The sequence below is a fragment of the Ixodes scapularis genome, unplaced genomic scaffold (genome assembly GCF_016920785.2).
Source record: "Ixodes scapularis isolate PalLabHiFi unplaced genomic scaffold, ASM1692078v2 PGA_scaffold0__279_contigs__length_252992795, whole genome shotgun sequence".
Classification (NCBI taxonomy): Eukaryota; Metazoa; Arthropoda; class Arachnida; order Ixodida; family Ixodidae; genus Ixodes; species Ixodes scapularis.
Genome location: NW_024609835.1, coordinates 35,776,347 through 35,801,467, shown reverse-complemented (window position 1 = coordinate 35,801,467; position 25,121 = coordinate 35,776,347). Strand labels below are relative to the sequence as shown.

The 25,121-nt window shown below is 45.6% G+C and overlaps 1 protein-coding gene across 1 annotated transcript in view; it reads left to right on the top strand.

Moving 5' to 3' along the window:
• The first annotated feature begins 1,531 nt into the window (after positions 1 to 1,531).
• LOC8051271 (pleckstrin homology-like domain family B member 1) overlaps positions 1,532 to 25,121 on the top strand; it is a 462,041-nt gene continuing 438,451 nt past the window's right edge. The window contains exons 1-8 of the mRNA XM_040207523.3: positions 1,532 to 1,681; positions 5,316 to 5,436; positions 7,089 to 7,271; positions 11,447 to 11,569; positions 14,555 to 14,946; positions 17,674 to 18,349; positions 19,861 to 20,153; positions 22,881 to 23,006. Of these exons, the coding sequence (XP_040063457.2) occupies positions 1,583 to 1,681; positions 5,316 to 5,436; positions 7,089 to 7,271; positions 11,447 to 11,569; positions 14,555 to 14,946; positions 17,674 to 18,349; positions 19,861 to 20,153; positions 22,881 to 23,006 (2,013 nt within the window). The 5' untranslated portion in view covers positions 1,532 to 1,582. The remainder of the gene's footprint in view (positions 1,682 to 5,315; positions 5,437 to 7,088; positions 7,272 to 11,446; positions 11,570 to 14,554; positions 14,947 to 17,673; positions 18,350 to 19,860; positions 20,154 to 22,880; positions 23,007 to 25,121) is intronic.

Sequence of the window (25,121 nt, the reverse complement as noted above, 5' to 3'; positions counted from 1 at the left end):
CCCCCCCCCTCGTGTTCGCGCGCCACCGCGTCGCTTCCGAGGGCTCGTGTGTATTGTCGCCGCTGCTTGCTGCTGCCGCCGAGCCGTGCGGCCAACGGAAGCGAGCCCCCCTTTAAATAGGGCCCAGTGGAACACGCGCCGTGGGCTGTTGCAGACCGGGGAACCCGCAGCACTACCGTTGTTTGTTTGGGACCTGTCAGGCGGGGCTTCCGCTTGCCGGGGGCTCTTGACCTTTTTTTTATTTGGGGGGGCTCTTCTGTGTCCCGAAGCCGACGTAATTGGGGAGTTGGACTGCGCGAGTGTCCTGGCTGGCGTTGTGCCTAATTCCGCTTCAATTGGCCGTCGGGCAGAACGTCCGGGATTGGGCTACGAGGAGGAAGGGGAAAAGGGCGAGGAGGTGGAACGGCCAAGGTTATTGCTTGGCAGAGGCGGGGATTTGTTTGTTCTTTGGCGGTCGAGCTCTTTCCGATTGTTGTCGAACGCCGTTCTCTTCTTGGAGCTCATACGAGCGGAGCGTGTGGGTATGTTGTGATTGGGGACAAAGGGCACTTCCTGCTGTCTTACACCAATGAAATAGGGATGAACTAGAAAGGCCCAACCAAAAACTTTGAAGTCCTGTTTTTTGTGTGTGTATGTGTGTGCGTGTGTATCACGATTTGAGCTCTCCGGCGTAATCGCCTCTCTCAGCCATGCGACGCTCTTTTTTGTTTTTTCTTGTTTTGTACGATGTTTGTTAGTGACCTCTCTGGATAGCACCTCAGCTAGGAATGCTGCGATGAGATATCTTATCGTACTACGGGTAAAAGCCCTCTCCTCCTATAAAGAAGTTCACGTTGACTGGGCGGCAAGAGTTATAGGGCTTGCGTGGAGCGAAGGTGTTTAGCTCTTATCTTTGTCACAGTCCGTGACCTTTGAAATTTATCGAAGGGACTGGAGATTTGCCGTGCCTGGCAGCGTTGTTGCGCAAATGCGCTTGTTTTGCTTTTTATTCTTACCGTGGCATCCTGATCGGACTTTATAAATGAGATCACCTCGCGAATGATTTAGGTTTTCAAAGGGTGTTCGCGCACCACTTCTGTACGAAGTTATTGTTTCGTGAGCAAATTATTCGGTCTGATTTGGGGGGGGGGGGGGGGGGGGCACATTTGATTTTTTTTGCAGTCTATTTTTTCATTATGCAGCGTGTTATTGAAAAGGGCCTTTTCCAAGTTCCTTTGTGGCAGTCTTCCTGTACGTTGCCGCCGTCAGTGATGAAACTACATACTCTTAGTAGGGCAGTTCTGCCTTTCTTCTATTTGCGTATTTTTAAATTTGACACAACAATGTAAAAAGAAGAATAAAAAAAAAAACATATTAAATGAAAGCTTTACCAGAGTCCTAGCGATTTTTGAAAGCGGTTTACATATAATGTACGCGAAAGCTGTGAAACAGTTCGGGCTACGGAGTTCGTATATCTGTATGCAGCTGTGGATAGAAACAATGAAATGCCCATGGCTTCTCTCTCAAACGCGCGTTTTCTTCTCTCTTCAGATGCCGGTGGTCTCACTATGTTGGTGACGGCGGCGGGCTGCAGTTGACGACGATGACGTCCGTAAGATTGCTCAATTCATCAGACCTCTTTGGGGCGTCGCACCACCTGAACGGGACCTACCACTCGAGTGACCGTTCCAGAACGCCCAACGTAAGCCTGCTGAATGGGTGGATGGATGGGACCGGAGCCCTTTTTGCGCCACCTAGTCTAGAAACGTGTACAGTTACAGCTCCCGCACTGCCTTCATCTGACCTTACCAGCGTCCTCACCTGCCCAACACCCTATTCCCTTACCTTATCACCTCAGCTATCCTCTCATTTATCAGCGTGACGTCACAAACTGTGCGTTCTGCCGGCGCGGCAGGAAGAGTTGTGCTCGCCCAAAGTATTTTGCCTTCGCAGGCCGTTTGCTCGACGCAAACACCATGGCACTCGTTAGACCAGTTTTAGCGTATCGTACATTTATAAATCGAAATTGGTATCGGGTTTTCGCGTTGCCGCTTTAAAACACGCTTTGAACCGTGACAGGCGGCCACAAATTTTTGTCTCGGCGGAAGTTTTGGTGCTCTCGAAACGGTGCCATGTAACTTCATGGTGCCAGCAAACGGCGAATCTGCATCGCTCTTGCATTCGTTTACTAAATTCGGTAGACTGCGTTCCTATAATTATTTTAGGAAAAAAAAAATACAAAGGAGAACGAGAAGAAAGAAAGGGTTATATATTTTCCGCTTCGCGGTTACTCATCGGGCCAAATATGCGCCAAGTATGGCGATAAATAATCTTAAAATGGGTTATTGAGTGGTACAGTTATTCTGTAAAAATACTAAGGGATGAGTTTTCGTTCAATCAAGAGTTACGAATGATTTTTTTTTTAAGCGAGGATGTAAGGTCTCTGCTTTCTTTCATATCAAACGTGATTAACATCAGTGCGGTCCATTGGGGGTGTCCAATTAAATAAATCAGCTTGAGTGTTTATTTTTTCCGTCTTTTTTTTTTTTTTATTTGTTTTTTTCGGTATCTTCGGGAGTATCCACGTCGAGGTACTTGGTTTTAGTGAACCCTCCCTGAAAAACTTATACTTTATGACATAAGTTTATCTTTTGATATTTCCAAAAAGTAAGTTCACCATTTATTCGCACTGTCGTTATTATTTACAATACAGTTCCCGATGAAATAAACCAGAACACATAGTTACTTTGTCGCTCTGGTTAGTTGAACCGAGTGACGTTTATGAATTTAATGTATGAAAAACCTACTTGTACAGATAAAGGTAATGTTCTTAGATAAAAGGTGCGCTCTGTGCTTACAGGTAGCGGCGATCTATGCGGGGCAGAAGAGTCGGCAGACTGAAGTGACGGTGCAGGTTTAAGGACACGGTAGCATTGCGGCAGAAACCTGAACGTGTCATTGCATTTTAATTTTCTTTTTAGGAGAGGGGATCCAAAAGTAGCCGGAATGAATTTCTGGAGGGCGGTTCGTTCCTAGTACCAACTTCCGCCGCTAGCAGCGCTTAGCGGCGCCCACTCCTAGAGTAACGGAACCGCTAAAGTTCTAGCGGCATGTTGTAAATTTTTTCTTCAAGCGCTTCAAAGTCGTTCCTCGTTTTTTTGCAGTGTCTGGTTTAACGATTTTCCACATCCGCAAAACGTTTTCCTTTCAGGAGGTTTTTCACAGGCGAACAGAAAAAAAGCTACTCAGGGTGAGGTACTGTGAATAGGAAAGGGTGAGGTACTGTGAATAGGAAAGGTGGAGAAGCGGTGTCATGCCACTGGTCGTTCAAAACCTGTTGCACTGACAGGGCATTATGCGCTGGGGCATTGTAGTGAAACCACAACTCCCCCTTTCCCACAAATCAGGGCGTTTCTGCCTCACTGAGTTGCTCAAGCGTCGCAAGACTCCCAGGAAAACCACTTGATCAACAATTTCACCTGGCGGAGCAAACTCGGAGTGAACAATGTTTGAATTTTCTTGGAGGTTTTCATCAGTTGAGGGTCGCCCCTAACGAACTTGGTCTAAAGCACGGTGGTCTAAAGTCCCTTGATAATTCTTTTACAAGTACCGACAACCAATCCAAATGACAAAGTACATTCCGCTGGAACAGGCATCCAGTTCAAACCTCTGCTGTGTGCCGCCATTCGATTCCTAAAACCTGTACCGTCACGCAGTCGGCGCTTCAAAGAATGTCGCTACTTGTAGGAAGCTCTTATCTGGGAACTTTACCTTGGTCGTCGATCAATAATTCACCGGCCTCGAAGCGAGACAACCTCTTGTAGACCTGCGATTTCTTCATTGCAACTTCTTTGTAGGCTATTTGAAGCATTACGAGAGTTTCCGCCGCCGTTTTCTCGCCGTTAGGGGGGACACTATCCAGAAGAAACAATTTCTGCAAAAAAAGTTTATTTTGAAAAATGCCATATTTACTTCATTCCCAGAAAGTTTCATTAGTTTACGCTGCATAGTTATTTTTTTTTTTATAAATTATTTTCGGTTTACCGGTGCTATGGAAAAGCTAAGTGTTGGAGCACTTTGAACGCATTTTTCTCCATTCCACTTTTTGGCATACATTTCACTGTAGGAAAACTATCGTTTTGTTATTACGTAACTTGGATTCATTTTATGAGTTTTTCTGGAGTGAAATTTTAAGGAGAAGATAGCTATGAGGTTGTATTTTTTTATTTTTGTCATTTTTCATGCTCAAGAACTAAAAATTTGGACAAACAATAAAAGTCTAAAAAAAAAAACAAGAAAAAAAAAAAAAACAGGAATTGTGTTTATGTGGTTTTCTTTTGTCATGAAAGATGGTATAATATAAAAATATAGCTCCATAGCTATTTGCTATGAACTGTCCTAAAGCAATATAACACATGAAAACGACACATTTATAAGTAATTTCAAAACGAGAGTTTTCCTAAGGAGACACGCCCATTTTCATCTTTGAACATTTTCAATTAGTTTTTTTATGTACTTCACCCAGGTTAACAAAATTTGACAGACATGTTCTCAACACCAACAAAAACAGGCCCTGTAAATGTCATTGTCAAATGTCACGCTGTTCCTTACAATGAGACATTGCGAAAAACGAAAAATTATTTTGATGCGCACGGAAAAAAACAACAACAACAACAACATGCCGCTATAATTTTAGCAGACGACACCGGTCGGCAAACTATACTCGGAAGGGGCAGAGGGAAGGGGTAGAGTAACTGTAAATGCTCCCTTTGCAGAGCCTATACAGTTACTCTAGGAAGGGGTGCCGCTAAGCGCTGCTAGCGAGGAAAGCTGCAAGGTACTACGAATGGCGCCTGCCCTCCAGAAATTCATTCCAGTTACTTTTGGGTCCCCCCTCGTATGCACACAACTGCACTCGCTTGGTGGTCCTCCCTGTGCTTTTATAGTATAGTCTTTTATAGCTACAACTCACCAGAGGCTTTAGTGTGACCACCGGTGTTCCACTAAGGTTATTTTGCTTTCCCATGGACAAAAAGCAATTTTCAGCGGAGAATTTTCTTTCTGTTTTCCCTTAAACTTTGCTACCCATGGTCACCTCCTAATTTTGAACTTGTTCGTCGTGGTTTTTATGACGCGTGGACTCTTCTTGTGCTATTTTAGCGTACAGTTCAACCATTAAACCACTTTGAAACGCCGGGATTAATGATACCTACATTTAACACTTAATTTTTTTTTTTGTTTTTTACGAAATAGTGTTTTTTTAGTCGAATTACACAAGCTACCTAGCTGCTCCTCATCCGAAGCGACGTGGACGGGGTGTTCTTTTCTGTGCGCAGAATGGACTGGAAGTGATCGAGACGAGCCGCACCGTTCGGGTCCACCAGGAAAAGCCTCACCTGGTGAGCCTCGGCGGCGGGAGGCTCAGCACCTCGGTCACCATACACCCCCTACCCGAAGGTGAACATCTTTGGTGAAAGTTTCGTCCTCTCGGTGCCGTGCGCACCTCTTTATACTATGCTAAAAAAAATTCCAGCTTTCGCTCGCGAATCTTTTAAGGAGTTGACGAAACCTCTTTGTTAAGCTGCCCCGACGTACAGCGCCAGCCACTCTTTGAGACTGTTAGGAAACGTCAGGTACGAACATGGCGTTCACCTCATGCAGCGTCCCGGATGCCTCCCCGTAATCTTGTTGCGTTGGCTTCGCTGCATGAACGGGGAGCATCGTGGCGAAGGCGATTTGTTTTTGCGCGGGGGAGGGGGGCGTTTGGGGTCGGGGACAGGGATCGTTCGGTCGGTCGATTGGTCGGATTTTTTTGTCGGTAGATCGTTTCGATAACTCCGATAATTATATCCGGTAGTCTGTAGATGCCTTTGTACATCTACTATATCGCTCTCGGGTATCGTTATCGGAGGTATCGAAACGATTTACTGCACTCTCCATTGATATTTTTTTCTCGAAACGGGAATGGTAAGTATATCCTTTTTACTAGTTATTTTGTTAGCATTGCATACTCTTACGACGTACGCGATTTTTAATTTTTCGCGTGTTATAACTGAGAGAAAATAAAGTTGCAGGAAGAATTTTATAACGTCGCAAATATCAATAGCAGCTCTGTGTTTGGCAGCAAGGAAACAAATATATAGTTTTTTTTTTGGTTTAATTTCTCGTGTCTGGGGTGGTGAAAATCTTGCCAATCTATGTCATGTATGCCGGGTCCGGTTTGCAGTGCATTACAAAGACACGGACACGGCAGTGCACTTGGCACCAGAATCGGCATTTGTATCCCCCCCAAGGGAAGATTGACCCGTCTCTGTCTAAACATGTAAAGTCTATTTTGCTGTTTTTGTTCTGCCTTTTTGTCATGTGTTGTGATGTCCCGGTAGAAAATTAAAGCCTGAAAGATACACTTTGCATGTTTTTACCCTGGGTGCAATTCTTTCAAGGTCGGCTTCACGGCACTGCATGTGTCCCAGCCGGTTGGCACTTGCATGATGATGGTATTCAAGTCTTCGCCAACTGTAATTTGAGTTACTAGTTGTGAAAAACAAACCAGTCTTTCATAGCGTAAATCTTCAACACTGACCATGCTTTTTAGCTGTACATATTTTTGTCCCCCGAACGTCCCATTATAATTTTTGTTGTCACATGCTAGTTGAACTTGACATCACAAAGGGTGCCTTCACGCTCAAGCGCAGCTGTGAATAGGAGCAATGAAATAACTTACTGCAGTCTGCTCGTGGCTCATTGACCACACCCTTTTGGTTACTACAATACATTCCCCGAGGAACGAATCCCTCTGCCTCGTATTTGTATCCCAATGCAGAGCGCAGGTTCGTCTGCTTCTTGCACAGGGGTTGTGATGATATCACTATGCTTAAATCTTATTGGCTGATTGAAAAAAATAAATAGTGGGTAGACCTCAAGGCATTTAGCATTGAGGTCTACCCGCTATCCTTCCAGTCAATTCTAATCTGAGCTCGGCGTCACTCTGACGTCACCTCAACCCCTGCACCCTTTCTGGCTGTGCCTCAACCCTTTCTGGCTGTGCCACAATGGGCGACGAACCCGAGTTTGCGGGCAAGCAACCAAGATGGTGGGTTCTTTTGCAGGCAAGACACGCATCGGCCGGTCCGACGCGCCGACGCTGCAGGACATTGTGGTTCAGGGTCCTGGTGTGGAGGCTGAGCACTGCTACATCCAAAACGAGTCTGGCAAGGTGACCCTCTACCCCGTGGCAAAGGTGATCTCCATCGATGGCATGACAGTCACCGAGCCATCCAGACTGCACCAGGGTACAGCAAACTTTTCGAAATCTGTTCTTAATTTTCTGTACCGAATCAGTGCGGGGTAAAGGCTTGTTACAACACAAGCGACTGCTTTCGACGCGACCGAGTGCATTATGACCAGTTGTGACATCTTACGACGAGAGAACGCACTGGCATGCTGGTGCCGTATATGAGATGTCCCTGGAGTGTGTTCTCCCGTTTTTAAGAGATCAGAAGAGGTTGGAACATATTCGGTCGTAAGCCGTCGCAGGCGTGTGAACGACCTTTAAGGTTATGGAAGTAAGCCATTACGCATTCTTTTGGTCAGCTTTGTGGTTAGTACAGTAGTGTATACAGACCACAAAACAACTCAGGAACAGCAGGAGCGACTGAAAAATCTCATCCATTATCCCCTCGGGAAATTAGATGAGATTTTTCAAAATCCCCTTCTTATCAATGACGTGTGTATCGAGTGCACCAGAAAGTAATATATTTATTTAAAATTGCATTAGAGAAAGGTTTCTAAAAGTACGGGAATTAATTATTTCAAGCTTAGTTTCCCTAGCTCTTACCGGTTATGTTAAGCTTAGAATATTTATGTATCAAAGAATTCCATATATGTATTCTAAACCTTCTTAAAGCCAGAATTTCACTAGGAGAGTTAGGTTCTTTCACTGCCACTCTCCTATTTTTCTAAGAAGCCCTTCCTGAGCTATATTCTATTTGGTAATCTCAGATTACAGTAGCTAACACTAGAGGGCAGTCTGGTCTTACATGATTTATCGGTGTCACCATCCTACACTTCCAAACATTTCTTGATTATCAGTGGGTTTTTGGTAGTGAGAGCATGATGGTATGTTGTAACTAAAAATAAAAAAAAAGCTCTGCACTTTTTTTTTGTGTATCATCTTTTCTTTTTTGTTTTTGGAAATTTGTACTGGGGCAACATAAAGGCTATTGTTTTGCTGCTTGGCTGGATATATTAGGAAGAAAATTACTCTGAGACTTGCCATGCACATTTTGTGCCTGCTAGTATGATTTGGCAGAATATCTTTGCTTGAACTTCCCACAATATTATGTCACAAACTGTTAAATGTGAAGAGAGGGAGAGGTCAGTTCCATAGGAAGCAAGGGTTCCACAAGGGGGGATAAAATGCATGGTATATTGTGCTAAGGGAATGCTACTCAAAAAGTTCTGCATGTTGTTTACTGATGTGTGTTATTCACTATTTATTTATATAGGGAGATGCATATTAGAATTTCCAAGAGGTGCTATTACATGGGACATGTTACTTTAAAAAAAAAAAAAACTGCATTAAGTGAAGAAAATTACCACCAAATATATGCGACGGTTAAGAAGTTTGTAGTTGCGTAGGGAGCATTAATAGTCACATGTTAAATGTCTGCTTGAGGGCAGAGTCTTAAAGTCACATTAGTCGTTCCATGTTTCTGTTCCACATCGCCAAACGAGGAAGATGGCTGTGAGTATTTTACGAGTGACTTCTGAGCACCTCCAGCACTTGAGTGTTTTCTTTTTTGAGACATGCCTTTGTAGTAGAGATGGCTTTGCAACAATCTGCACCTCCCTTCTAATTTCTGGGTCAGCTTGCTTGAAACACATGACGCAGCCAATAATACACCTTTCTTTGCACATTATTTTGTTAGAGATATTTGTAAACCTAGCACGTCGAGATGGGTAGCTATAATGAGGCTGCTTATTTGTGTCCTTATTCCATTCTCATTGCTTTGAACAAGCTGACCCTCAAGCCTGAATAATTCGTTTTTTTTTTTTTTTTTTTGTGGTTTATTTTTATTTTTTTCCCCTCATTTTTGCATTTTACACATTTTGGAATGACTTTGTTCTTTTATTCTGCCACATCGTTTTGTTTATAGCATGGTAGTAGTGTCCCATCATCTACCACTGTGTATCCCGCTATTTTTCCAGCAATAGATCCTTTTCAAAATTTCGAAATGATGCCCAGATTATGTGCGGCCACCATTAGTTGGTCATGCACTGTGAGCATGCATCGGACACAAGCGCTTCGTCATCATTCGGAGTGTACTCGGGTCAGAACGCATTCCACACGAGTGCTGCGTAAGTGCTCGGCGCGAACTCGGAACCAATCACGGGCTTCACGCCGCAAGCGACGAGACCAATTAATGTCGGCTGCGCATAATCTATACACCAACTCATGTTTACAAACAAACCTGAGCGCCCCTAACGGACGCCACCGGCGCCGCGCATGCGCGATGGGGGTGTGGGCAAGAAGTTCGCCGTCGCCCATAAACAAACCATTGGAACGCGATGTTGTCGGCGTCGGTGTGAGTCCCCCTGCCTTTTTTCGCGTTCGAATTGTTGATTCAACGTCTTCCGGGTGATGTCTGACTGAGTGGCGTCAGCGAAATTACCGAGGTTCGTTACACCGCAAAACTTTGCGTGAATAATGTGACATGTGGCGATTCATTCCGCTTGGACGTTGCAGTATGTACGCTAAAGCCTGATTCGCATGATGCGATTTCGCTCGCAATTTTCAGTCGCGACGCCGCTCGGGCTGCAAAAGCGTGAACCGTAGCTGAGATAGTCGACGTCGATACTGAAAATCGCAAGCAGAATCGGACCAAGTGAATTAGGCCTAAGAAGTCGGTGATGGTTACTGGTAACAATGATCAACACCTGCTTGTATCTACTGTTTACATCGAGTCTGCTTACCAACCTTCAAATTTAAGTCTTTTGAGGCCTGCACTTACTTCTTATCGCAAGCACCGGACCAACAATTGGTCTACGAGCCGGCGTCGCCTAAGAGAGCAGACGACAAGCAGAAACGTTTGAAAGAGCAGACGACAGCTCGAACGATCAGGCGGCCGTTTGAACTTGAAGGCGCACTAAACGTAGTCCGCAGGTGGTCCGCACAACTTGACGGTTTTCTGGCGTTCATGTTGGAATAAAACAAATAAATCTGATGACCATGAGTATCCGTGAATTCAACCCAAAGTGCTTCTCTCCCAAGCAATCGTTGTCCGACGGCGTCTGCATTTCCCTTTTCACGGCACATATCCATATTCTCAGACGAACCGAGCACGTGAAAACTGACCTTCAAACCTTTCTCGACACTTTTGGTACGGCCCCAGTCGCGGCGTTTTGACGAGAAGGCATGTTTTTGTCTGGTTCCTTTCAAAACAACGTAGGAATACACGTCTGGCGTGGGGACTTCTGCCCACAGTCCCAGACCGGAAGTGCGACCGACGCGCCACCACCGCGCCGTGACGTAACAGAGATGAGTTTGTGTATACTTCATTTCAGAAGTTCGGGAAGGGTCTGTTTTGTAGAGGTCACCACATGAAGTGAAAAGTTTCTTTCTAGCATTTATTCTACTCTATGGTCTTAATTTAAATTGGGTAGGCTCTATCTAGGTCCTTCGTTAATTTCACAATAAAAAAAAAAGTTGTGACATTAATGTTTGGTTTTGAAAGCTTGTATTCAAGAAAAATGATTTCTTACCATTCAGCACTCTTCTCAGGTCTTAGTGTCATTCATGTCTTCTAGTTTGGATATTTTTTTGGTCAGTGCCAATTTGTTAGAACACACTAATTAGGTAATAGACCCTTTTCAAAATTCCATCGGGCAACGTTGGCGGTTGCCATTTCTTGGTCACGGAGCGTGTGATGGGGTCGGACTCCTCGCCAAATGCTGATGCAGCTCCTAAAGTGCTTGCTCAAGCAAGGGTGAACTCGGATAATTGTCGCAGTAGCCACTAGATGGCGGACACTTTTGAAAGGGATCTATTGAAAGTTATATATCTCGGAAAAAATATTACTTGCATTGTACCATTCTGGCTTTTTCGTGCAATGCGTGAACTTTAAAGATGTTAATTTCTTTTCTTTTCTAAGACAAATAAAGAGCAGCAATATAACGGATAAAGTGGCATTCATCTTGCCTAAAAACATCTTTTTTGCACATTTTTTATTTTTAAATTTACTTCTAGATCTTTGGAAAATGAGGAAGTAAAAAAATAAGATGCTAAGTTGAGCAAAAGATGGGCTCGCTGAGAGAAGACATGTGTCTAATATTTATTCTGTCCTTTGTTGTTTAGGCAACATTTTTCTCTGGGGATATGCCCTCCCTGTGTTTTCTCTTTGATCTCTCTCTCGCCCTCTGTCTTACTTTTTCTTGATGAAGCTGGTGCACTTTTTCTTCCTCGTAGGCTGCATGATCTGCATAGGGAGGTCCAATTTCTTCCGGTTCAACCACCCCGAAGAAGCACAGAATCTGAAAGAGCTGCTTCCTAATTCGAGGCTATCTGCGAGTGCCACAGGCTTTCGTCCGGGTATGTGTGTGCTTTGTCTACTGTTTTTCAGTTGTTCGCTTTATCGAACCACGATGCATAGCACCAATTGGCATGTATGTATTGGATGTTCTCCTTAGTGGGTAATTTTAAAGGCGAAATCAAAGGTTCCCTATAGGCGATAGGTTGTTTATCTCTGGCCTTCATTATTTTTGGTTGAAGACAATGGTGGTAGTGGGAGTTAATAGATTTGAAGGCTTAGTTGTAATGAATGCGATGGAACAAAACTTTTCTGATATGGAAGACTGTTACATGAAAACAACAAAGATCAAACAACCTGTAACTAACAGCCGCACACAGCAGGGGTCCGTATTATTTTGTGGGGTATGGATACAAGTTCCATGGGTGCACGTTTTGTCAGTACAGTTTGACGTTAAGGGGAAGCTTTTGCAAAGCTTCGTCTACAACATATTTATTTTACTAAGTGTATTGGATTGGATGACTGGCTTCATTTTGTTTGCTGGAAGTATACTGGAACTATATATCGAAGCCACATAGATAGCTCTCGTAGAACAAACCCAAATTTTCGAGCTCTAATAAACCTATTGCTATATAACCCAAGCATCAAGGAGAATGCAGCGATTGGTGTTCTACACGCTGCACGTGCTGGCGTCAGCAGTGGTAACTTTTCTAAAGCAAATACCTAAAACAAATTGCATGTTGCACGCGCGTTTGTCAACGCTGTATTTTGGTTATTTACTTCAAATCTTTTATACGGGAAAGGCGTGCGTGTGTGGTGCGTGGAACACCAATCCCTGCATTCTCACACGGAAAGAATAAAAACACGGAAAATATACGAGGGACAGACACACACAATTATTTCATCTGTGTGTTTGTCCCTCGTATATTTTCTGTGTTTCTATTCTTCGTGAATTCCGTGTGAACTGTACTCCATCCAACGCGCTCTGCTACGTGTACCCTGCATTCTCCTTGATGCTTGGGTAATATAGCAATAGGTTTATTCTAGGATTCCAGACAGAGCATGTTACGTGTGGTCACCCCTTAATTCGCTGCTCTCTGCTCAAGGACAATGGATTTTAACCCTAGGTTCGAGTTTATGCCAGCCTTGTTGGAATTACCGAGGGGGCAAGATATACAGTCAAACCTCATTATATCGAACCCGGTTAATTCAAACTATTGTTTGTATCATACTATTTCTGAACAGACTAGTAGCTGCCATGAAAAGGCATAGCGAAAAATGCGGTTACATTGAACGAAAATTGAAGCATCTCCTGACAGATCTAACTCCCAAGAGCGTCGTTTTGCTCTGCAAGCTGGCTTTTCCGCAACGTGGGTGGCGGCGTGGGGGGAAAGCTAGCTTGCAGAGCAAGCTGGTTTTTTGTTTTCTTCCAGGCGGCCGCGTCGACTGCCCGGAAGAAAAAAAAAAATAATTCTCTTTTGCGGAGGGAGTGGGGAGAGGGTGAGCGGTGAGACCTTGAAATACCAAGAAGTAGCCACTGGAATAGCTGCGTGGCGTGTCCCTCATGACGTACAGACGCTACTTTGAGGGTAGACAACTTTTCTAAATTTGACGTGCTTGTTTGTTGTTAAATTCACTAAAACTTTTATATCGAATTACCCGCTATACCGAACTGGTAGACGGTTTTTCGCGAGTTCGATATAAACGGGTTTGACTATGCTGCCGTTCGGAATCCGGCGGCCGAGGTGATGCGCACAAAAAAATACTTTTTGGCGAGATGTTGCAAGATTTTTCAGTGAAGCGAACTGTCGACAAAATGTTGCAGTGTTGCCAGAACACTCTGTCGATTAAAACGTCGATGGACAAATTGATTGCTTCAAGGTGAACAGGGGCTGTAGCACTTAACAGAAGTAACATGGTGCACCATAAGAGAAGAATCTTGCAGGTCTGCACACAGGTCCATTCAAACTCTGTTATCTCTCGTTCAGTCAAGGGTTAAGACATTGTGCAGAAACCTATCCTCTCCAATCAGAGTCCAGTGGGATCCCCACCGAATACAGGTGACGACGCACTCAAGTAATCAGAGGCTAGGTAATTGGCCTCGCCAAGAGCCAAGAGGTTGGGCCCTGCGGCTCTGAATTCAAGTACCAAAACACAAGCCTTGGTTTGTTTAGGAAGCGGTGAAGGTATACTAATTCCGACCCTGGCTAGTATAGCTAAAACATGCCTCGCCAATAAACCTACTCTCACTACAGAGTGTGGGCAGGTGTATTAAAGAAAACAGACATGCCAGTCGCAGAAAGGAGTATCATGAGCGCATGGTTTGCAAGCATGACTTACAACATCAACGCTCAAAACTACCGTGGGTGTTCTGCTGGTTCTGTTTGTCCTCTTCCTTCATGTTTCCCAGTGACTCACATTTGGCCTAACAACAAAAATATGTTAAATTTTCTGTCTATAGTTTTTCTGTCATGCAGAAAATTCCAAATGAGCAGGTGGATAGGCTATAACAATATAAACATTCAAGCAGTAACTCCCCCCGAAAGTAGGCCAATTCCTCTCTTGAATTGATGTAACGCCAGATTAAAGCAAAAAGATATCGTTATTATTCCTTCATAGAGTGCACAACACCACTCACTGCCTGCCATCACTACGTAACGGCAATAGGGAGTATGCACTGGCGGCCATAGCTGTGTGCGCGAATGCTGAGCGCGTGCTGACGGCGAGCTTCCACAGTTATTTTGCGACAAGCATTCCGCACCATCAAGAGTGCCGGTCTTAGCAGCCTATCTGAGCTCGTTCTGAGCATACGTTCTAAACAGCACCCACAAATATGGCGTCCAGTGAATACTTCCTATAAGGCTCATTCGAACATGTTGCACCAACTGCGTTGCACTGCGTTGCATCGTGCAGCACAGCGCCTCCCCATCGGTTCGTCGTAAGGGTTGCCGTAGCAACAACTCGGCGCAAGCAGTTTTAACGCAGTCAAACACAACTTCATGATCGAGCCTTTAGGGCTTATCATTGACAGAAGCCAACTCGCGCAGTGACTGAACCTCCGAGCCGATTCCGCGGCACCCCGTCCTCGGGCGCCTTCGACCCCCTGGACAACAGCGTGGACTTTGTTGAAAAGGTGTCAAAGTTCGAGTTCCTGGCCCACAACCGGTCCCCGCCGGTCACCTCTTCCGAGAACCAGCGGTGGTTCGTGCGGGATGGCATCCGCATCCCCGCAGCCGCCCGGTTCACGCCGACCTCTCCCCGGTCGTCGTCGCCCAAGTCGCCCAAGTCTCCGCGCGTGGCGGCACTTTCGGGCCACGGGAGTCCCCTGACGGCCGGGCGGTGCACACCCACATCGCCCCGGCTGGGGACGGGCCACCGGGTGGCGAGCCACGAGGACATCCGCGCCTGCGAGGTGGAACTGGCGCAGCAGCATCGCAGGGTACGTAGCCCTGGAAACGGGGTTAGATTTGGGGAGAGGGGTGCACCTAGGCCTCCCAGGGGCGACTTTTTTAAAGGTAAAAACGACATACACCAGCTTCTTTTAGAAGAAGTATGTGGTTTTGGATGTGATGGCGATTATTAGGTAAACAAAATATATCTGGGCAATGCTTTGCCCGTGGAGTCACGTCTGTCCGTGACTCATAAATTCGCCCTGCCTGGAATGGCTGCTTTCTGTAAAAGAAGTTATGCCAGAAGGCTGAGGTTGAAGTAGAGGATGGGCACATCTAATTTCTTTTTGTTTGGAGGCAGCGCAGCGTGCCGTTACTACAATAAAATACCGAACAAGCACCCACCAAAAAGTTGGAGGAAATTGTGAAAAAATAGGGATGGGTGCTTGTTAACGCCTTGCCTACTAATAACCGGTGTCACTCGTGCCACCCTTATGGACCATAAAGCCTGACCACAAGTGTAACTCGTGTTTCGGTTTTGGCACTTGTTTATCACACTTTCTGGCGGATTGCAAAGCCTCCCCTGTTGCTCCATTCACCTTGGGTTGTTTGCTCATTTGTTTTGCTGTTTGGTAGAGACAAACGCTCCATTTAGCCGAAGAAAAAGAAAACAGTTGCTTGTAAGTCTCACGGGTGGTCTTGGTCCTGCAGTAGAGCCAAAATGGATGACGACCATCTGCCATAGATAGCCACAGGGGCTGGATTTAGGGCAGGTTTTTGGGTCGTCACGTGTGTGTCCCCAGATGCGGGTGATGGAAGGTGTTAGTAAAAATGTGGAAACTAGGAGATATTAAGTGAGCTCCTAATTATTTTTTTAATTTTTGCGATTAACTTAGTTGGCTATTTAGCTTTAAATGTGGCTTTAAGGGGCCCTGCAATGACTTTTTGACTGGTTTTTAATTTGCACTGAACCTGGGCGTACTGAACGTAGTAACTTAGTGAAACTTTTCTTTTTGCGAAACTCGCTTTATTTTAAAAGTTATAGGCAATTTAGAATTACAAAAACAAGCAAAAAATAACCTCCTTCATGACGTCATAGGTCCTGGCTTGACTGGCCGTGAACTGGAGGAGGAATAGTGAGCTCATCGAGCGCTCACGGCCGCCGCACTCTGTGTCGACGGTGCCGGAGGGCGCCACTAAAGCATGTTCTGGATAGGCTGTATGCAGCGGGCAGCCAAAGCGGCTTTCATTGCGTTTGCTGCGCGATTAAACACTAATTCGGCATGACACTTCATTGGCCACAAACGACAGCAAACACGGGGTAAAGATCAGTTCCGAATGGGAGCCACTTCGCGCTGCCATACCGCGAAACGGCCAAACCGCAAGACAAAGCCTCTCGCCAAAGGCCTTTCGGAACGCTCGGAGCCGGTCGGATCCTCCTGTCCAAACGACTGCAGCGCCACCGCATACATCCGGGATTTTTCCGTGTCGGCGCCTTATCCCACTACTCCTTTCTAGTATGCGCCGCCTTTCCACCGCTTGGCGGCGAGTATGTTGACGGGTCATTTCTTGTTTCCGTACTTTATAAACTGCATTTCTTTCTTTTTTTCATCTATAATAGTGAACAAAAACTACTTTTATAAATAATTGAAACGGTTCGCGCCACTTATATTTTGTATTTCGACCAAAAAGAAGTTTTTAGTGGCTCTGACCAGTAGTAAGCCCAGGACCAAAGACGTCACATTTTGCGCGCTTTCGGTACCGCGGGTCGCCCTCGTCGGTGGAGGAGGTTTCCGTGTCGTCCTGTTAAAATATGGCGCACTGATATTTAGCTACTCTTAAAGTGCCCGCTGGCCTGCCCGAACCCCAAGAGACGTGGAAACAGCATAAAAGGTAGACGCTTAAATATGATTGCAGGGCCCCTTTAAGCCTACCCTCTTGCCAAAATGTGAGATCTTTTGTATAGGGGCCTAGACAGTGGTAAGTCGGTCAATCTAGAAACGGAATTAAAAAAAAATGTGAAGCAGCAATTGGGCTCGGTTAGTACGACTGCTAATCCAGAGCCTTATGCATTAGCGGTTGAAAGTAAACATTTCAGAGAAATCTTTCTGCTTGGGAAAACAATAAATAAAGCACGACATTAGGGACTACCCAGATACACTCCAGTACAATACCCATCTAAGTTAAAACCGGCTGGGTTGGGCTTGAAACTCATTTATGTTGAGTAGCTTTCGCTCTTGGCTCTACATGCTTCCAAATTATGGTACATGGCTGCACAATCTCTCAGTTGTTTTATTGATGATGTCATACGAGTTACTTGTGGGAGCTCCAGACACTAATGTTTTTGTGCTTTTGAGATCATCAATTGTCACAATCTGCAATGGAACACTCTTGTTGTCAATATTGACAATTGTGGACTTTTCTAGAACTATTTAAAAAGACCTGGAAAATGATGCATACTTACAAGAGGTAAAGTGCTGTGGAACATAGGTAAAGACAGGTGATAAGATCCCATTCTTTTAGAAGGTGGTTAACTTGCAAAATGTAAGCAGATGCTGATCTTGCATTTGGGCTAACTCTGTCAGAGCTCTCTCTGTAGCACTTCTGGCGATTTTGGGAATTTTCGCCATAGTTAGTGAGGGTGTTTCAGATCAGTAAACAAAGGCGTTGCGGTATAATTATGTGAATACTAAAGAACTTCAACTTTTCGAGTCTGTGCTGGGCTGTTACCTAACTTAAAACCTTCTTCCTTTACGCTTCCCCCCGTACATGTCCAGGCTGTGACCGAGCGACTTCGCGACCAGGAGCAAGAGCGTCAGGAGCGCCAGCGCTTGGAAGAGATCCTGACCCTGTGCGCCGAGTACGAGCGCAAGGCCCACACGTCCACTTCTTCCTCCGACGCCAAGAAGAAGAATCCCAAGGAGAGTCCGCCTTCGTCGGACTCGGGAACCGAAGACGTCACCTCCCCTCCCGGATCCGGCAGCGATTCTTCGGCCCCCGACGACAGCAGCAAGACGTCCGAGTCGTCCGTCACGAGCGCGTCCACCGAAGACGACAGCAATGAGAAGGCCGGGCTGGAGCGAAATGACACCGTCCGCAGGAACAAGCAGCTTCCCGAACGTCCAAATCCCACAAAACCTCCGGTTGCGCCAACGCCGGCTGCCTCCGATGGCCTCCCTCCATTGGCAACCTCGAAGCTGACCAACCAGTCTGGGACGAACTTCGGAACAGGAGGCAGCTCTGTCGGTGCAGCCGAAGTTCTGATTGTGGTTCCGACCCCTGTGCACCATCCGAACCGCATCAAGACCAATGGTTCTTTGGCAGAATTGGATGGGAAACGAGCCGGAAGGCTGGCGCCAGACGGATCTGGCTCGGGCGATGGTATGCTCACAGTGGTGAGCAAGAAGGCCAATGCCACGTCGTCTGAAGATGAACTCACTAACATCCTTGGCGGTGAGTGTTTGAGCCACGGAATATAGTTAGGAGCTTATGAACAGGTCCACAGGAATGATGTGGCAGGTAACTATAAACTAGGGTAACTCCAAATCTGAGACCTCCCCCCCCCCCCCCCCCCCCCCCCCCCACCTCAAATTATCACTACTCATTAAAATTGGAAAAAAAAAATCTTTTTTTTTATTATACCTTAATATAATGTTGTTGCCCAAATAGGTTGGAGGATTTGTTACTTTGCGGCTTTTGTTACCTACTAGTGAATGGCTTTTGAAGTTACCATGATGTCTTGTAAATGAGCCTTGTCTGAAGCCAGCTAACAAAGCAGAGAGGAGGTTTGACATCCATTTGGCCTGCAGTAGGAGTGAACTGCTGTCTTCTTGAGAGCTTTTTTTGTCAAACAGTCATGGATTTGGAAAAGAGAGGGGCATATATAATGTCTTTGTTGACAGCTTGTACAACAGATATGTTTCTTCTGAGTCTCTTTTACACATATTTGGTTATGTTATGTTTAGCTCTTCCAGTAGCTTTCAGGCTTCCAATAAATTTTGCACGGCGCCTCATTTCCGAATGTATTAGTTTTGAAGGTGCTCTGCTAGGAATATTATCAGTAACGCTTTGATTGGAGCACAAAGAGATTTTAATGTGCCACTGCTTAAGGCATAATTAACTGAAGCTTGAAACATGGCAATTGTGGTAAATGACAGCTTGCAAGAACAGGGTAGAAGCAGAGGCACTAACGCGATACACCAGCATCCTTCTGTTATTCGCCATGGTCAATGTTTAGTGACTGGTCCAACTTACCAGATTGTTAAAATTAAGATATGTTTACTAGAAGTTTGATGTAATACAAACTAATAGCAGCGTGCAAAAAATACATGGACAAAGGGAAGAATGAACAGGACAAGCGCCAAACTTCCCTTTGTCCATTCAGCCCTTTGTGTATATTTTTGTGCGCTGCTACCAGTTTGTAATCATGAACTAACTTGCCTGAATCGCTAGATTGTTTGGTGTAATGTCACACATGATCGTAAGAAGAAAAAGCCTACGACAGAGTTTCCAGACAAAGCTTGAGGCTCTGTTAGAATGATCTCTGAAAAATCTACACTTAGTTCAATGCGATGTCAGGAGTCACAACGTGTTACCCAATCTCATATCAGTGAAGCTGGCACTTGAGATAGACCTTCTAGCAAAGCGTGCAGCACTGTCCGTGGCTCCGAGAGAAGTGGCAGGAACAGCCTATGTGAAACTGGTTGTGGCATACGACGAAGGTGACCTTGAGGTGGCCAAGGGTACGCAGGGACGGGGCAGGCGAGCAACTGCGCTACTCTTTCTCTCTTAGCTTTCTTTAGTGTCACATGACAGATGCTGCAGGGGCTAAGAGGAGCACACGGGGCATTCCTATTCATTCCGTGCAATGCGTGCTAGTGCGGAGCCTCTTGGAATTTCGCAACAAGTCTATTGCAGTTGGGGAGTGTGAAACAGTCTGAGCAGTTCTGCATGGACTCTTGCAGTCGGCGGTTCTTCCAAGTTGAGCCCACGGCCCGAGAAGACGGCACCTGCCCCTCCCTTGGAGAAGGCGCCCATGCCCTCAGTAGCCTACCCGCAGTCTCCCCGCACCCGCATCCGCACCGTGGCTACTGTGGAGAGGTCGCCCGAGGTCTATGAGAACCATCACGCCTGGAAGGACCTGGCCATCCAGCAGCTTGAGGAGGTGCAGCTGCAACCACCCAGGAAGCTCCCAGAGCGAGGAGGTTCCCTGAACATCCGCAAGGCCACCGAAGAGCCCAGGGTCCCCCTGAGACGGGTGAGGGCCTGTCCAAATGAGCGAGAAATCTTGATAGCAGCAACAGCACAGCAAAGACAAGAACAAAAAACAAACAAGGCTGCTTGTCTTTTTGTCCTTGACTTTTTGCACTGTGGCTGCTATAAGGAATTACCAACTTGCCTAAGCTTCCATCTTAACGGGAAAATCTTGCACAATTCGAAGAGCCCAGTATTGCGGGAATAAAAAGTTCGAGGCACTAACACTGTTTATGAACCGGAACCTCGACAAGGTTTTGTCTATACCAGGGCTTTTAAACACGCGGTCCGCGGGCCACAAGCAGCCTGTGACTCTCTGGGATGCGGCCCACAAGCATCCCCCAGCTGCGAGCCCTCGTTCCCATTCCTCGAATTCTGCATGCACCATAAATAATAGTTTTATATTGTTGATTCATTTCTGCTCATAAAGGAGCTGTGCTCCCTTCACAAATTTTTCACTAATCGGTTTTCTTTTGGACGAAGTATTGCTTCGTCTGAATATTTGCTTCTCAGCCCTTTCTGATATAAATCAACCGGAATGGCAATACCACTATCCTAGGGTATTCAAGTGCAAGCTCCTGACTCAAGGAGGCACCTCAACTGAACCAAGTCCGGATCAGCAGGAGCAACGGCCAAAGATAAAGCTATCAGCCCGGACTTCTATAGCTGTTAGAGAATGTTTTTGAGAGATGAAAGTATTTTCTTATAATTCTGCTATAAAAAGCATTGAGAAAGTAAAAACTGTCGTATGAAGAGATATTTTTTCTACGCCTATTCGCTTGTTCTCGTTCTTTTGAAAACTGCCATGTAACGTTGTATGATGGTGTTTTAAATCTTTTTATAACATCAGGTGTGGGACCGAAAGAAGTTGCACACGCAAATAAAAGCTAAAGAGGGCAAAAATGACGAGTTCACAAAAAGAAGAAAGCACATTGTTCCTCATCTAGAAATTATCTGTAGTGGATGGCTGGGACAGTTGGCTGCTTTGAAAAGGGAAATGGGAATTCTGTTTGTTTGTTTAGTTTTTTGTCACAGAATTGCCAAATACCCCCCCCCCTCCCCGCCCTCCCCCTTGGCCCTCGTCTTTCCGGGGGTGGGCTATCTAGCCCCCACAGTCGAATGAGTTTGAGACCCCTTGTCTATACTGCACACAGACGTTGTCCACGTTGTTACTTGCTTTGGTGTGTGTATGGTACTTGTTGTAAGGACGGCTGACAGGTTGTCGGTTGATGTGGTCAACAACAGCAATCAGATATTTACATGATAACTGTCCGGCATCTTTCGTTCATGGCCATGCCTCGATCGTCCACCTTGTGCCTTCTTTTCTCGGGTTTCCGCTTCTTTTTTGTCGGGATGCCTGCTTCCATATAGTAACTTTTAACAGTACTTTTTATGGGGCTAACCTTGTTTTCTTGCATTTACAGTAATCAAGTGGTAATTTGTACATTCATCATTCTTTGCTTTAGTTTTTTCTTGGAATTTTTTCGTTATAAGCCCACCACCTAAACATACTCTTATACCGCTGTCAGACATGCATGTTAAAGGCCTTCAGAACGACCTCCTTTAAAGGTTCGGCAAAACCAGCGCACGCCGATAAGTGCAAGATCGCGAGCTAATTTGCTGATTCTTTAAAGCAGTTTGTTTTGAAGGCCTTTAACGTGCCCGTTTGACAGCGGTAATACACAAAGTGATATGTTCTTTGGACAAGCATTGATTCATGGTAGTCATCTTTTATCTTCTAGAGATGGATTGCTTTTTCTGACTTTTTGGCAAACATCAGTTTTAGATCCAAACTTCTTGTTTTGAGGGACACTGCTACATAGGCTATCTGAGACTATTTGGTTGTTTGAGTGTTCCTTGCACATCTATCAATTAAAACAAAGGAATTTATAGATCTGGTTTGTTTAGCATTGCTTTGTTTGGTGTACCCTAGTTTGGATCCCACATGAGACTACTAAAATCTATATCAACAGCACTCTCCCTGGAGAGATTTCCCATCCCAGATTTCTGATCAATATCCATAGATTCGGGGGTGTCCGCAACTTTGCCCACACCCGATTCCCGTCAGACATCACGCAATATTCGATGGGAATTGCATCGACCATGCAATCTGCCATATCGGTACATGTGACACCGTGGAACTCGAGTTTAATATGCCCCTAATCTCTGCGCGTCTGCTCCCTTGATATGCAAGTTCATAGCCGGTTCCCATTTGGCATGTTTATGGCACCAAGCAACGCTGACAGTACTATCAGTTTTTATGACACGGGAGACTAGAAATTTTTGCGTGCTTATCACATGACGAAATCGCGTCAGCCATCTGTGGCATCAGTTCCAGTATCATATGACTCCTAGCGAACCCCTCCCGCTTCATTGTGTTTATTCCTCATTTTTTATATAATTTTGCTGTCGCATCCCCAATTGTTGCCCACCCGAAATTTTTTACGACATCTGTTCACCATAGGTGGGCATTCTTGTGGGTTTTACGGTAAGCAAAATTAGAGCCACAACATTAAAAGCAGACAGAGCTGGTGCCTCATCTGCCTGTACCCCGATGTTTTCCTTCAGTCATTCTGCCTGTTGTGCTCTTCTTTTACTTTTAATGACTTACAAAACATGCATTCAGCAAGAGAAAGTTCAAAGCACATTAGACTAAGTTTTTTTTTAGTGTCTTGTTTAGTGTTTTAGTCTTGAGTTTGAATTAAACAAAGATGGACTTTCGGTTTTACAGGCCAGGTCAAGTTCTGATGATGTCAGCCTGATGAGAAGACAGAGAGAAGATTCCTTTCACCAGATCACCAAACTCAAGAAGGACATCTTCAGTTTGGAAGCACATGCCAACGAGGGAATGCGTGAGGTGAGCACACACACTTTACAAAAAGCATAATCTTTTTTTTTAGAGCGCTTTCTCAAAGAAGAGAGGTTTTGCAGGTTTTTCCTATGATAGCAGCTTCCATTGAGAGAACTGGTGCAGTGGCAGGTGCACAATACCTCTGTGGACTTGAGATTAAGATGGCCAAAACAGAGTTACCAAAGAGACCTCGCTTAAGTGGCCACGGATAACCCCTACATCAATACCTTTTCGATTGTATTAAAAGCGTCAGGAGGGCATAATGTGCCCAAGTTTTCGCGTTTTCAGTATAAACCGATGAACCCGTAAAAATAATTCCCAAGCCGGTTCTACAAAGACCAAGGAAAACCGAAAAACCCCGAATTGGACATGTTCCTAAATAAAAAAAAGCCAAGTTTTGCGCAAAATAAAATTTTATGTAGAGCTCTATTTTGTGTTGACCTGAAACACAGCCCACACTGATTTCTTCACGAGGAGTACTTGCTTTTCATGAACCACACCCCATATCTCATTCCCTTCTTTCATCGGCCTCAGGGCAATTTCCAAGTATTCGGTGCAGGCTTTCTGGAGGTCAGGAAATCTCATGGCCGTGACTTCTCCAACATAAGCCCCGATAAAAGCCGATTTATTTTGTCCATTAGAGAAAAAAGTCGCCGAAAAGCACAGTATCCGTGGGAAAAACACCCCCTGGAAAAACACCCTGAATTTCAAAAGAAATCAACTATGAAAACTCTAAACCCTAAATATAACCTAGACAAATAGGTATGAAGTCGAGTTTAAGATGCTGAGAAAGCACATGTGGTGGGAGAGTATGTTGAGGGTGAGCAAGAAGAGAACAGGCAGGGGTGGGCTTACCTATTAATAGGTAGAGTAGGCAGCTGCCTGGGGCGGCAGACTTAAGAGGGCAACAAATTTCGGAGGGCAGGAAGAGTGCTGCTAACACTTTTCAAACTAATTTTGTGCCCACAGCATGTTGGAGCTAGGGCCTACTACTGAACTGCCCTGTAAAGCGGAGTGCTCAAGAGATGTGTCATGTACATACCTCGGAAAACATCACTCATGAGGGCCCTCACTCGCCCTCATCTTCACAGGTGAGGTGAGGGTGAGTGTGAGTTTCTGGAATCAGGAAGATTCATGAGTGTGAGGGTGAGTGAGGGCCGTGAGGGCGGTGAGTGTGTGAGGGGCATGAGGGCCATGAGTGCGTGAGGGGCCTGAGGGTGGTGAGTGGCATAAGGGGATGAGGGCCGTGAGAGTGGCGAGTGCGTGAGGGGTGTGAGGGCCATGAGTGCGTGAGGGGTGTGAGGGCCGTGAGGGCGGTGAGTGCATAAGGGTAGTGAGGGCCATGAGTGTGTGAGGGGTGTGAGGACCGTGAGAGTGGTGAGTGCGTGAGGGGTGTGAGGGCCCTGAGTGCGTGAGGGCAGTGAGTGTGTGAGGCCCCCTTCCCCCTTTATACGAAGCAACTTTCTCAGCAATTTTGGTTTTGCTGGTGGGTTGTTCCCTAGCTTTACCTAGATCGACACGAATCGCTGAGATCGGGTCCAGCTCGGAACAAGCGAGCAACTCGGAGCAATTCAAAAACGTTTGAAGCGGCCGCATCCAATCAGGGACGCAATATTTTCACGTGATACCTCGTGCCGGGGATGGTGACAACAAAAGACTTGGTTCTGGTTTGAAATTGGTCGTTTTTGGAAATAAACTGTTTTAGAAAGATGCATTAGTATTCTCAACCAGATTTAAATGCATAAAAAACACGTTTATAGCGCGTAATTGTGTGTCTAAATAATGCAAGAAAAATAAAATTTCGTGATAATGATGGCTAATTGCAGCATTTGGTTACTGCGTGTGAACGCGTGCGGCCCCTGTTGCTGCTGTTGCTACGTCAAGTTTCTGGACGAAATTGTTCCATCTGAAGCGGGCCTGAGTGCCGTAAGGGCCGTGAGGGGCGTGAGGGGTATGAGTGCGTGAGGGCCGTGAGGACGGTGAGTGCGTAAGGGGCATGAGTGCGTGAGGGGCATACCTGCCCAACTCTCTCGGATTACCCGGGAGACTTCCGGATTTTGACAATTTCGTACAGTTGTACGATTGACAGGAAAATCTCCCGGAAAATATCCGCCGTTGTTT